This window comes from Biomphalaria glabrata, chromosome 1 (assembly GCF_947242115.1).
Source record: "Biomphalaria glabrata chromosome 1, xgBioGlab47.1, whole genome shotgun sequence".
NCBI classification, from domain to species: domain Eukaryota; kingdom Metazoa; phylum Mollusca; class Gastropoda; family Planorbidae; genus Biomphalaria; species Biomphalaria glabrata.
Window position 1 is genome coordinate 28,677,320 of NC_074711.1, and position 14,609 is coordinate 28,691,928.

A 14,609-nucleotide genomic window follows, 5' to 3' on the forward strand; every position below is an offset into this window, starting at 1 on the left:
ACCGGTCGCGTAGCATACACCACTATTTTGCAGGGCCGGCCTTAGGTGACCGCAGTGGGCCCACACTTTCATAGGACCCGTGCTAATTCTAGGTGTAGGCCTATAAATTATTAAATTAAACCATTGTATAACTTATAACAGATTTCCCGCTGCCTCATGTCGATTTACCAGGAGCTCCTGGAAATCTACTGAAATCGCAAAATATACGAAAAAGTCCTGGAAATATCCGGAAATTATTAAAATCTTTAGAAAACCCATACAAATCTCCTGAAATATATAGAAAAAATTGTCATTTTAAAGTGTCATTCATTATGGAAAATGCCAATCCTATGCTTGATAATAAAAAACAGCATTATCCTGTAATTTTGGAATCTGGTGAAAGAAGCTTCTTGTGCCTCAAACTAATGAAGAATTACTTTAGTTCAACAATTCTCATAGATATATTGAAACATTTGGTAATTCTTGCTATTTAGCGTGATCTATGTAGGAAATAGAATTTTTATGATATACTGTATGACTTCGCCACACGCAAGGCTCATAAAGTAATTCTGTACGTAGTAAAGGATGAATAAAATGCAAAGACGAATGTATTTTCTAATATAAGCTCTTAATTTTCACTTATAATCCGTATCCCTACCCAAACTGGGCCCCGCGAATTCCGCTTTGCATAGGGCCCCACAATGTTTAAGTCCGGCCCTGCTATTTAGTGATTGGTGAATACAGAGTAGATTACTTGTTATATATATATATAGTCAACCCACGGCATAAGATACGCTGCTACTTTGAATGGCCCCCATAGGCCACTGCAACGGGCCCCACACTTCATAGGTCCCGAGCTATTTCTAGGTATAAATTATAAAATTAAACCATTTTATAACTTATAACATTTCCCATGGCTGCCTGACTTATGAGGAGCTCCTGGAAATTTCCTGAAATTGCAAAATATATGAAAAAGTCATAGAAATCTCTGGAAATTATTAAAATCTTTTGAAAACTCATACAAATCTCATGAAATATATAGACTAAAATTTTCATTTTGGGGCGTCTTTCAATATGGAAAATGCCAATCCTAGGAAATAAAATTTTTATGATATATTGTATGACTTCGCTACACGCAAGGCTCGTAAAGTAGTTCTGTACATAGTAAAGAATGAATAAAATGCAAAGACAAATTTATTTTCTAATAAAAGCTCTTAAATTTCACTTATTATCCGTATTCCTACCCAAACTTGGCCCCGCGAAATCCATTTCGCATTGGGCCCCACAACAGTTGAGTCTTGTCCTGCTTTTTAGTGATGGGTGAATACAGAGAAAATTACTTGTTCTCCCCCCCCCCCTTCTTTTTCCACTGCTACGTGAGGTAGAAATAAAAAAAAGAGTGATTTTTCTTAGTCACAACAGTCAGGCCCTAGTTAGTGATGGGTGAATACTACTTGTTCTCCCCTACCCCCTCTTTTTTTTTCCTGGTGTAACTCTTGTTCATCCGACTTGCAGAAATAAAAGAGTGATCTTTCTTTTACTTCTTGCTTGCATGTCCAAACTCTTGAGCCATGAAGAGAATTATATATAGAGATATTCCACACATTTCTTTAATTGAAGATAACTTAATCAGTGAAGGCATAGTTATTTATAAAGAACAATCTGGCTAACTTTCACATGTTTACATGAGAGTAACTTGTATATAAGGACCTTAAAATTCATGAAAATATATTGCCATAGTCAAATGTCATTTATGATTTTTTTGCACATGGGCACAATTTAGGCCATGTGGTACACTTAAATTATTTGTAAATGAAAAAAAAAGAGAAAAAATGTTTGCTAACAAAAAGACACAATAATGTTTCTTGTATACACAAATTACTATGCTTGTTGAACAGAACTCTACATACATTACATAATTTCAACCTCTTTGGCCATAATGCTGCTCAAATAACACTGTAGGTTATCATTGGCTACAGAAATAAATGAGCTAAACAAAATGTTCCTCAAAATGCTGAAAGATTATTTTTTTTTACAAAGATAATACTGGTAAAAAGTTTGTACATGTTATTTCTCTCACACATATTCTTGGATCAAGTTGAAACTTTGCACAATTTTCATTGGCAATAACAAGACTTGAATCAATAAAAAAAATTAACTTTTTTGTCAATTAATTACTAGTAATTAATTATTTTATTTGATACCAACAAGGGAAGGTAATCCTTCAGTATTCACAGATATGGCTAACTAGATAATTGAACATGTTATTTCTCTCACACCCATTCTTAGATCAAATTGAAACTTTTAAACAATTATTTATTGTACCTAACAAAACATAAATCAGTTTAAAAAATTAATCAATTAGTAAATTAATTAATAGTAATAATTTTTAGTTAAAATCAGATACTTACTATTTAAAATCACTTTGCAGGATATTACAGAAGATAAATTATATAGAGAGTATGTAAGCCCTGTGTATGTTTGGGCACCACCAGGCTCAATAGTCAACATTGAAAAATGTGAAGGTACTACACTTTTTTTTTTATTGTTCGATAATTCAATTTTTTTATTTTGCTGCATAGTTACTTGAAAATCTATGTATCATAAAAATGTCACATGTCTATGTCAAATATATACATAGTCTTTGCTCTTGTTCCATTTAAAAATACTGCATTTTTTAAACCTATTAATATTTATAGTTTTTATAAATGGAAAGGTTACTTTAAAGAATAAAGGAATTTATTTGACTTATTTATATAATCTTTATTCATACATTAATTTTAAAAAATTTAAAAAATCATGTCATAAATATATATCTATTATGTGTTTATGTGTATAATTCGCTAAGTACATTTTCATATGATTTTTTAAAATGCTTTTCAATGTGAATGATATATATAATACATATAATTTTAATTCTACACCAGAATATACAACTTCGAAAGCAACTACTATTCCAGTTAGCACAGAATCAATTTCATCATCATTAGTGCAATCATATTCGACAGTACAATCAACAACAGAATTTACTACAATTACTACACCACTAACAAGCTCAACAATCACAGAATCATTAAGTGCTTCACTTTCTACAACAGAGTCAACTATTACTGGATCAACTCCACCAGTGTCATCATTCACAACAGTACCTTCTATTACAGAGTCTACTGCTACCACCACCACACCTGAAAGTGTAACAACACCTAGCACTCCAGAATCCTTTGGTTCTTCTGCACCAGTCTCAGCATCCTCTCCACAGCCACCATCACGATCACCTCCACCAGTGTCATCATTCACAACAGTACCTTCTATTACAGAGTCTACTGCTACCACCACCACACTTGAAAGTGTAACAACAACTACAACACCTAGCACTCCAAAATCCTTTGGTTCTTCAGCACCAGTCTCAGCATCCTCTCCACAGCCACCATCACGATCACCTCCACCAGTGTCATCATTCACAACAGTACCTTCTATTACAGAGTCTACTGCTACCACCACCACACCTGAAAGTGTAACAACAACTACAACACCTAGCACTCCAGAATCCTTTGGTTCTTCAGCACCAGTCTCAGCATCCTCTCCACAGCCACCATCACGATCACCTCCACCAGTGTCATCATTCACAACAGTACCTTCTATTACAGAGTCTACTGCTACCACCACCACACCTGAAAGTGTAACAACAACTACAACACCTAGCACTCCAGAATCCTTTGGTTCTTCAGCACCAGTCTCAGCATCCTCTCCACAGCCACCATCACGATCACCTCCACCAGTGTCATCATTCACAACAGTACCTTCTATTACAGAGTCTACTGCTACCACCACCACACCTGAAAGTGTAACAACAACTACAACACCTAGCACTCCAGAATCCTTTGGTTCTTCAGCACCAGTCTCAGCATCCTCTCCACAGCCACCATCACGATCACCTCCACCAGTGTCATCATTCACAACAGTACCTTCTATTACAGAGTCTACTGCTACCACCACCACACCTGAAAGTGTAACAACAACTACAACACCTAGCACTCCAGAATCCTTTGGTTCTTCAGCACCAGTCTCAGCATCCTCTCCACAGCCACCATCACGATCACCTCCACCAGTGTCATCATTCACAACAGTACCTTCTATTACAGAGTCTACTGCTACCACCACCACACCTGAAAGTGTAACAACAACTACAACACCTAGCACTCCAGAATCCTTTGGTTCTTCAGCACCAGTCTCAGCATCCTCTCCACAGCCACCATCACGATCACCTCCACCAGTGTCATCATTCACAACAGTACCTTCTATTACAGAGTCTACTGCTACCACCACCACACCTGAAAGTGTAACAACAACTACAACACCTAGCACTCCAGAATCCTTTGGTTCTTCAGCACCAGTCTCAGCATCCTCTCCACAGCCACCATCACGATCACCTCCACCAGTGTCATCATTCACAACAGTACCTTCTATTACAGAGTCTACTGCTACCACCACCACACCTGAAAGTGTAACAACAACTACAACACCTAGCACTCCAGAATCCTTTGGTTCTTCAGCACCAGTCTCAGCATCCTCTCCACAGCCACCATCACGATCACCTCCACCAGTGTCATCATTCACAACAGTACCTTCTATTACAGAGTCTACTGCTACCACCACCACACCTGAAAGTGTAACAACAACTACAACACCTAGCACTCCAGAATCCTTTGGTTCTTCAGCACCAGTCTCAGCATCCTCTCCACAGCCACCATCACGATCACCTCCACCAGTGTCATCATTCACAACAGTACCTTCTATTACAGAGTCTACTGCTACCACCACCACACCTGAAAGTGTAACAACAACTACAACACCTAGCACTCCAGAATCCTTTGGTTCTTCAGCACCAGTCGCAGCATCCTCTCCACAGCCACCATCACGATCACCTCCACCAGTGTCATCATTCACAACAGTACCTTCTATTACAGAGTCTACTGCTACCACCACCACACCTGAAAGTGTAACAACACCTAGCACTCCAGAATCCTTTGGTTCTTCTGCACCAGTCTCAGCATCCTCTCCACAGCCACCATCACGATCACCTCCACCAGTGTCATTATTCACAACAGTACCTTCTATTACAGAGTCTACAGCTACCACCACCACACCTGAAAGTGTAACAACAACTACAACACCTAGCACTCCAGAATCCTTTGGTTCTTCAGCACCAGTCTCAGCATCCTCTCCACAGCCACCATCACGATCACCTCCACCAGTGTCATCATTCACAACAGTACCTTCTATTACAGAGTCTACTGCTACAACCACCACACCTGAAAGTGTAACAACAACTACAACACCTAGCACTCCAGAATCCTTTGGTTCTTCAGCACCAGTCTCAGCATCCTCTCCACAGCCACCATCACGATCACCTCCACCAGTGTCATCATTCACAACAGTACCTTCTATTACAGAGTCTACTGCTACCACCACCACACCTGAAAGTGTAACAACAACTACAACACCTAGCACTCCAGAATCCTTTGGTTCTTCAGCACCAGTCTCAGCATCCTCTCCACAGCCACCATCACGATCACCTCCACCAGTGTCATCATTCACAACAGTACCTTCTATTACAGAGTCTACTGCTACCACCACCACACCTGAAAGTGTAACAACAACTACAACACCTAGCACTCCAGAATCCTTTGGTTCTTCAGCACCAGTCTCAGCATCCTCTCCACAGCCACCATCACGATCACCTCCACCAGTGTCATCATTCACAACAGTACCTTCTATTACAGAGTCTACTGCTACCACCACCACACCTGAAAGTGTAACAACAACTACAACACCTAGCACTCCAGAATCCTTTGGTTCTTCAGCACCAGTCTCAGCATCCTCTCCACAGCCACCATCACGATCACCTCCACCAGTGTCATCATTCACAACAGTACCTTCTATTACAGAGTCTACTGCTACCACCACCACACCTGAAAGTGTAACAACAACTACAACACCTAGCACTCCAGAATCCTTTGGTTCTTCAGCACCAGTCTCAGCATCCTCTCCACAGCCACCATCACGATCACCTCCACCAGTGTCATCATTCACAACAGTACCTTCTATTACAGAGTCTACTGCTACCACCACCACACCTGAAAGTGTAACAACAACTACAACACCTAGCACTCCAGAATCCTTTGGTTCTTCAGCACCAGTCTCAGCATCCTCTCCACAGCCACCATCACGATCACCTCCACCAGTGTCATCATTCACAACAGTACCTTCTATTACAGAGTCTACTGCTACCACCACCACACCTGAAAGTGTAACAACAACTACAACACCTAGCACTCCAGAATCCTTTGGTTCTTCAGCACCAGTCTCAGCATCCTCTCCACAGCCACCATCACGATCACCTCCACCAGTGTCATCATTCACAACAGTACCTTCTATTACAGAGTCTACTGCTACCACCACCACACCTGAAAGTGTAACAACAACTACAACACCTAGCACTCCAGAATCCTTTGGTTCTTCAGCACCAGTCTCAGCATCCTCTCCACAGCCACCATCACGATCACCTCCACCAGTGTCATCATTCACAACAGTACCTTCTATTACAGAGTCTACTGCTACCACCACCACACCTGAAAGTGTAACAACAACTACAACACCTAGCACTCCAGAATCCTTTGGTTCTTCAGCACCAGTCTCAGCATCCTCTCCACAGCCACCATCACGATCACCTCCACCAGTGTCATCATTCACAACAGTACCTTCTATTACAGAGTCTACTGCTACCACCACCACACCTGAAAGTGTAACAACAACTACAACACCTAGCACTCCAGAATCCTTTGGTTCTTCAGCACCAGTCTCAGCATCCTCTCCACAGCCACCATCACGATCACCTCCACCAGTGTCATCATTCACAACAGTACCTTCTATTACAGAGTCTACTGCTACCACCACCACACCTGAAAGTGTAACAACAACTACAACACCTAGCACTCCAGAATCCTTTGGTTCTTCAGCACCAGTCTCAGCATCCTCTCCACAGCCACCATCACGATCACCTCCACCAGTGTCATCATTCACAACAGTACCTTCTATTACAGAGTCTACTGCTACCACCACCACACCTGAAAGTGTAACAACAACTACAACACCTAGCACTCCAGAATCCTTTGGTTCTTCAGCACCAGTCTCAGCATCCTCTCCACAGCCACCATCACGATCACCTCCACCAGTGTCATCATTCACAACAGTACCTTCTATTACAGAGTCTACTGCTACCACCACCACACCTGAAAGTGTAACAACAACTACAACACCTAGCACTCCAGAATCCTTTGGTTCTTCAGCACCAGTCTCAGCATCCTCTCCACAGCCACCATCACGATCACCTCCACCAGTGTCATCATTCACAACAGTACCTTCTATTACAGAGTCTACTGCTACCACCACCACACCTGAAAGTGTAACAACAACTACAACACCTAGCACTCCAGAATCCTTTGGTTCTTCAGCACCAGTCTCAGCATCCTCTCCACAGCCACCATCACGATCACCTCCACCAGTGTCATCATTCACAACAGTACCTTCTATTACAGAGTCTACTGCTACCACCACCACACCTGAAAGTGTAACAACAACTACAACACCTAGCACTCCAGAATCCTTTGGTTCTTCAGCACCAGTCTCAGCATCCTCTCCACAGCCACCATCACGATCACCTCCACCAGTGTCATCATTCACAACAGTACCTTCTATTACAGAGTCTACTGCTACCACCACCACACCTGAAAGTGTAACAACAACTACAACACCTAGCACTCCAGAATCCTTTGGTTCTTCAGCACCAGTCTCAGCATCCTCTCCACAGCCACCATCACGATCACCTCCACCAGTGTCATCATTCACAACAGTACCTTCTATTACAGAGTCTACTGCTACCACCACCACACCTGAAAGTGTAACAACAACTACAACACCTAGCACTCCAGAATCCTTTGGTTCTTCAGCACCAGTCTCAGCATCCTCTCCACAGCCACCATCACGATCACCTCCACCAGTGTCATCATTCACAACAGTACCTTCTATTACAGAGTCTACTGCTACCACCACCACACCTGAAAGTGTAACAACAACTACAACACCTAGCACTCCAGAATCCTTTGGTTCTTCAGCACCAGTCTCAGCATCCTCTCCACAGCCACCATCACGATCACCTCCACCAGTGTCATCATTCACAACAGTACCTTCTATTACAGAGTCTACTGCTACCACCACCACACCTGAAAGTGTAACAACAACTACAACACCTAGCACTCCAGAATCCTTTGGTTCTTCAGCACCAGTCTCAGCATCCTCTCCACAGCCACCATCACGATCACCTCCACCAGTGTCATCATTCACAACAGTACCTTCTATTACAGAGTCTACTGCTACCACCACCACACCTGAAAGTGTAACAACAACTACAACACCTAGCACTCCAGAATCCTTTGGTTCTTCAGCACCAGTCTCAGCATCCTCTCCACAGCCACCATCACGATCACCTCCACCAGTGTCATCATTCACAACAGTACCTTCTATTACAGAGTCTACTGCTACCACCACCACACCTGAAAGTGTAACAACAACTACAACACCTAGCACTCCAGAATCCTTTGGTTCTTCAGCACCAGTCTCAGCATCCTCTCCACAGCCACCATCACGATCACCTCCACCAGTGTCATCATTCACAACAGTACCTTCTATTACAGAGTCTACTGCTACCACCACCACACCTGAAAGTGTAACAACAACTACAACACCTAGCACTCCAGAATCCTTTGGTTCTTCAGCACCAGTCTCAGCATCCTCTCCACAGCCACCATCACGATCACCTCCACCAGTGTCATCATTCACAACAGTACCTTCTATTACAGAGTCTACTGCTACCACCACCACACCTGAAAGTGTAACAACAACTACAACACCTAGCACTCCAGAATCCTTTGGTTCTTCAGCACCAGTCTCAGCATCCTCTCCACAGCCACCATCACGATCACCTCCACCAGTGTCATCATTCACAACAGTACCTTCTATTACAGAGTCTACTGCTACCACCACCACACCTGAAAGTGTAACAACAACTACAACACCTAGCACTCCAGAATCCTTTGGTTCTTCAGCACCAGTCTCAGCATCCTCTCCACAGCCACCATCACGATCACCTCCACCAGTGTCATCATTCACAACAGTACCTTCTATTACAGAGTCTACTGCTACCACCACCACACCTGAAAGTGTAACAACAACTACAACACCTAGCACTCCAGAATCCTTTGGTTCTTCAGCACCAGTCTCAGCATCCTCTCCACAGCCACCATCACGATCACCTCCACCAGTGTCATCATTCACAACAGTACCTTCTATTACAGAGTCTACTGCTACCACCACCACACCTGAAAGTGTAACAACAACTACAACACCTAGCACTCCAGAATCCTTTGGTTCTTCAGCACCAGTCTCAGCATCCTCTCCACAGCCACCATCACGATCACCTCCACCAGTGTCATCATTCACAACAGTACCTTCTATTACAGAGTCTACTGCTACCACCACCACACCTGAAAGTGTAACAACAACTACAACACCTAGCACTCCAGAATCCTTTGGTTCTTCAGCACCAGTCTCAGCATCCTCTCCACAGCCACCATCACGATCACCTCCACCAGTGTCATCATTCACAACAGTACCTTCTATTACAGAGTCTACTGCTACCACCACCACACCTGAAAGTGTAACAACAACTACAACACCTAGCACTCCAGAATCCTTTGGTTCTTCAGCACCAGTCTCAGCATCCTCTCCACAGCCACCATCACGATCACCTCCACCAGTGTCATCATTCACAACAGTACCTTCTATTACAGAGTCTACTGCTACCACCACCACACCTGAAAGTGTAACAACAACTACAACACCTAGCACTCCAGAATCCTTTGGTTCTTCAGCACCAGTCTCAGCATCCTCTCCACAGCCACCATCACGATCACCTCCACCAGTGTCATCATTCACAACAGTACCTTCTATTACAGAGTCTACTGCTACCACCACCACACCTGAAAGTGTAACAACAACTACAACACCTAGCACTCCAGAATCCTTTGGTTCTTCAGCACCAGTCTCAGCATCCTCTCCACAGCCACCATCACGATCACCTCCACCAGTGTCATCATTCACAACAGTACCTTCTATTACAGAGTCTACTGCTACCACCACCACACCTGAAAGTGTAACAACAACTACAACACCTAGCACTCCAGAATCCTTTGGTTCTTCAGCACCAGTCTCAGCATCCTCTCCACAGCCACCATCACGATCACCTCCACCAGTGTCATCATTCACAACAGTACCTTCTATTACAGAGTCTACTGCTACCACCACCACACCTGAAAGTGTAACAACAACTACAACACCTAGCACTCCAGAATCCTTTGGTTCTTCAGCACCAGTCTCAGCATCCTCTCCACAGCCACCATCACGATCACCTCCACCAGTGTCATCATTCACAACAGTACCTTCTATTACAGAGTCTACTGCTACCACCACCACACCTGAAAGTGTAACAACAACTACAACACCTAGCACTCCAGAATCCTTTGGTTCTTCAGCACCAGTCTCAGCATCCTCTCCACAGCCACCATCACGATCACCTCCACCAGTGTCATCATTCACAACAGTACCTTCTATTACAGAGTCTACTGCTACCACCACCACACCTGAAAGTGTAACAACAACTACAACACCTAGCACTCCAGAATCCTTTGGTTCTTCAGCACCAGTCTCAGCATCCTCTCCACAGCCACCATCACGATCACCTCCACCAGTGTCATCATTCACAACAGTACCTTCTATTACAGAGTCTACTGCTACCACCACCACACCTGAAAGTGTAACAACAACTACAACACCTAGCACTCCAGAATCCTTTGGTTCTTCAGCACCAGTCTCAGCATCCTCTCCACAGCCACCATCACGATCACCTCCACCAGTGTCATCATTCACAACAGTACCTTCTATTACAGAGTCTACTGCTACCACCACCACACCTGAAAGTGTAACAACAACTACAACACCTAGCACTCCAGAATCCTTTGGTTCTTCAGCACCAGTCTCAGCATCCTCTCCACAGCCACCATCACGATCACCTCCACCAGTGTCATCATTCACAACAGTACCTTCTATTACAGAGTCTACTGCTACCACCACCACACCTGAAAGTGTAACAACAACTACAACACCTAGCACTCCAGAATCCTTTGGTTCTTCAGCACCAGTCTCAGCATCCTCTCCACAGCCACCATCACGATCACCTCCACCAGTGTCATCATTCACAACAGTACCTTCTATTACAGAGTCTACTGCTACCACCACCACACCTGAAAGTGTAACAACAACTACAACACCTAGCACTCCAGAATCCTTTGGTTCTTCAGCACCAGTCTCAGCATCCTCTCCACAGCCACCATCACGATCACCTCCACCAGTGTCATCATTCACAACAGTACCTTCTATTACAGAGTCTACTGCTACCACCACCACACCTGAAAGTGTAACAACAACTACAACACCTAGCACTCCAGAATCCTTTGGTTCTTCAGCACCAGTCTCAGCATCCTCTCCACAGCCACCATCACGATCACCTCCACCAGTGTCATCATTCACAACAGTACCTTCTATTACAGAGTCTACTGCTACCACCACCACACCTGAAAGTGTAACAACAACTACAACACCTAGCACTCCAGAATCCTTTGGTTCTTCAGCACCAGTCTCAGCATCCTCTCCACAGCCACCATCACGATCACCTCCACCAGTGTCATCATTCACAACAGTACCTTCTATTACAGAGTCTACTGCTACCACCACCACACCTGAAAGTGTAACAACAACTACAACACCTAGCACTCCAGAATCCTTTGGTTCTTCAGCACCAGTCTCAGCATCCTCTCCACAGCCACCATCACGATCACCTCCACCAGTGTCATCATTCACAACAGTACCTTCTATTACAGAGTCTACTGCTACCACCACCACACCTGAAAGTGTAACAACAACTACAACACCTAGCACTCCAGAATCCTTTGGTTCTTCAGCACCAGTCTCAGCATCCTCTCCACAGCCACCATCACGATCACCTCCACCAGTGTCATCATTCACAACAGTACCTTCTATTACAGAGTCTACTGCTACCACCACCACACCTGAAAGTGTAACAACAACTACAACACCTAGCACTCCAGAATCCTTTGGTTCTTCAGCACCAGTCTCAGCATCCTCTCCACAGCCACCATCACGATCACCTCCACCAGTGTCATCATTCACAACAGTACCTTCTATTACAGAGTCTACTGCTACCACCACCACACCTGAAAGTGTAACAACAACTACAACACCTAGCACTCCAGAATCCTTTGGTTCTTCAGCACCAGTCTCAGCATCCTCTCCACAGCCACCATCACGATCACCTCCACCAGTGTCATCATTCACAACAGTACCTTCTATTACAGAGTCTACTGCTACCACCACCACACCTGAAAGTGTAACAACAACTACAACACCTAGCACTCCAGAATCCTTTGGTTCTTCAGCACCAGTCTCAGCATCCTCTCCACAGCCACCATCACGATCACCTCCACCAGTGTCATCATTCACAACAGTACCTTCTATTACAGAGTCTACTGCTACCACCACCACACCTGAAAGTGTAACAACAACTACAACACCTAGCACTCCAGAATCCTTTGGTTCTTCAGCACCAGTCTCAGCATCCTCTCCACAGCCACCATCACGATCACCTCCACCAGTGTCATCATTCACAACAGTACCTTCTATTACAGAGTCTACTGCTACCACCACCACACCTGAAAGTGTAACAACAACTACAACACCTAGCACTCCAGAATCCTTTGGTTCTTCAGCACCAGTCTCAGCATCCTCTCCACAGCCACCATCACGATCACCTCCACCAGTGTCATCATTCACAACAGTACCTTCTATTACAGAGTCTACTGCTACCACCACCACACCTGAAAGTGTAACAACAACTACAACACCTAGCACTCCAGAATCCTTTGGTTCTTCAGCACCAGTCTCAGCATCCTCTCCACAGCCACCATCACGATCACCTCCACCAGTGTCATCATTCACAACAGTACCTTCTATTACAGAGTCTACTGCTACCACCACCACACCTGAAAGTGTAACAACAACTACAACACCTAGCACTCCAGAATCCTTTGGTTCTTCAGCACCAGTCTCAGCATCCTCTCCACAGCCACCATCACGATCACCTCCACCAGTGTCATCATTCACAACAGTACCTTCTATTACAGAGTCTACTGCTACCACCACCACACCTGAAAGTGTAACAACAACTACAACACCTAGCACTCCAGAATCCTTTGGTTCTTCAGCACCAGTCTCAGCATCCTCTCCACAGCCACCATCACGATCACCTCCACCAGTGTCGTCATTCACAACAGTACCTTCTATTACAGAGTCTACTGCTACCACCACCACACCTAAAAGTGTAACAAAAACTACAACACCTAGCACTCCAGAATCCTTTGGTTCTTCAGCACCAGTCTCAGCATCCTCTCCACAGCCACCATCACGATCACCTCCACCAGTGTCATCATTCACAACAGTACCTTCTATTACAGAGTCTACTGCTACCACCACCACACCTGAAAGTGTAACAACAACTACAACACCTAGCACTCCAGAATCCTTTGGTTCTTCAGCACCAGTCTCAGCATCCTCTCCACAGCCACCATCACGATCACCTCCACCAGTGTCGTCATTCACAACAGTACCTTCTATTACAGAGTCTACTGCTACCACCACCACACCTGAAAGTGTAACAACAACTACAACACCTAGCACTCCAGAATCCTTTGGTTCTTCAGCACCAGTCTCAGCATCCTCTCCACAGCCACCATCACGATCACCTCCACCAGTGTCATCATTCACAACAGTACCTTCTATTACAGAGTCTACTGCTACCACCACCACACCTGAAAGTGTAACAACAACTACAACACCTAGCACTCCAGAATCCTTTGGTTCTTCAGCACCAGTCTCAGCATCCTCTCCACAGCCACCATCACGATCACCTCCACCAGTGTCATCATTCACAACAGTACCTTCTATTACAGAGTCTACTGCTACCACCACCACACCTGAAAGTGTAACAACAACTACAACACCTAGCACTCCAGAATCCTTTGGTTCTTCAGCACCAGTCTCAGCATCCTCTCCACAGCCACCATCACGATCACCTCCACCAGTGTCATCATTCACAACAGTACCTTCTATTACAGAGTCTACTGCTACCACCACCACACCTGAAAGTGTAACAACAACTACAACACCTAGCACTCCAGAATCCTTTGGTTCTTCAGCACCAGTCTCAGCATCCTCTCCACAGCCACCATCACGATCACCTCCACCAGTGTCATCATTCACAACAGTACCTTCTATTACAGAGTCTACTGCTACCACCACCACACCTGAAAGTGTAACAACAACTACAACACCTAGCACTCCAGAATCCTTTGGTTCTTCAGCACCAGTCTCAGCATCCTCTC

General features: G+C 44.4%; 1 protein-coding gene across 1 annotated transcript in view; it reads left to right on the plus strand.

The window, feature by feature from the left end:
* Nucleotides 1-5,295, plus strand: part of LOC106059342 (serine-rich adhesin for platelets-like) — a 58,168-nt gene extending 52,873 nt beyond the window's left edge. The window contains exons 50-53 of the mRNA XM_056010991.1: nucleotides 2,411-2,504; nucleotides 2,907-3,564; nucleotides 4,837-5,070; nucleotides 5,184-5,295. Of these exons, the coding sequence (XP_055866966.1) occupies nucleotides 2,411-2,504; nucleotides 2,907-3,564; nucleotides 4,837-5,070; nucleotides 5,184-5,295 (1,098 nt within the window). The remainder of the gene's footprint in view (nucleotides 1-2,410; nucleotides 2,505-2,906; nucleotides 3,565-4,836; nucleotides 5,071-5,183) is intronic.
* The last annotated feature ends 9,314 nt before the right edge of the window (nucleotides 5,296-14,609 follow it).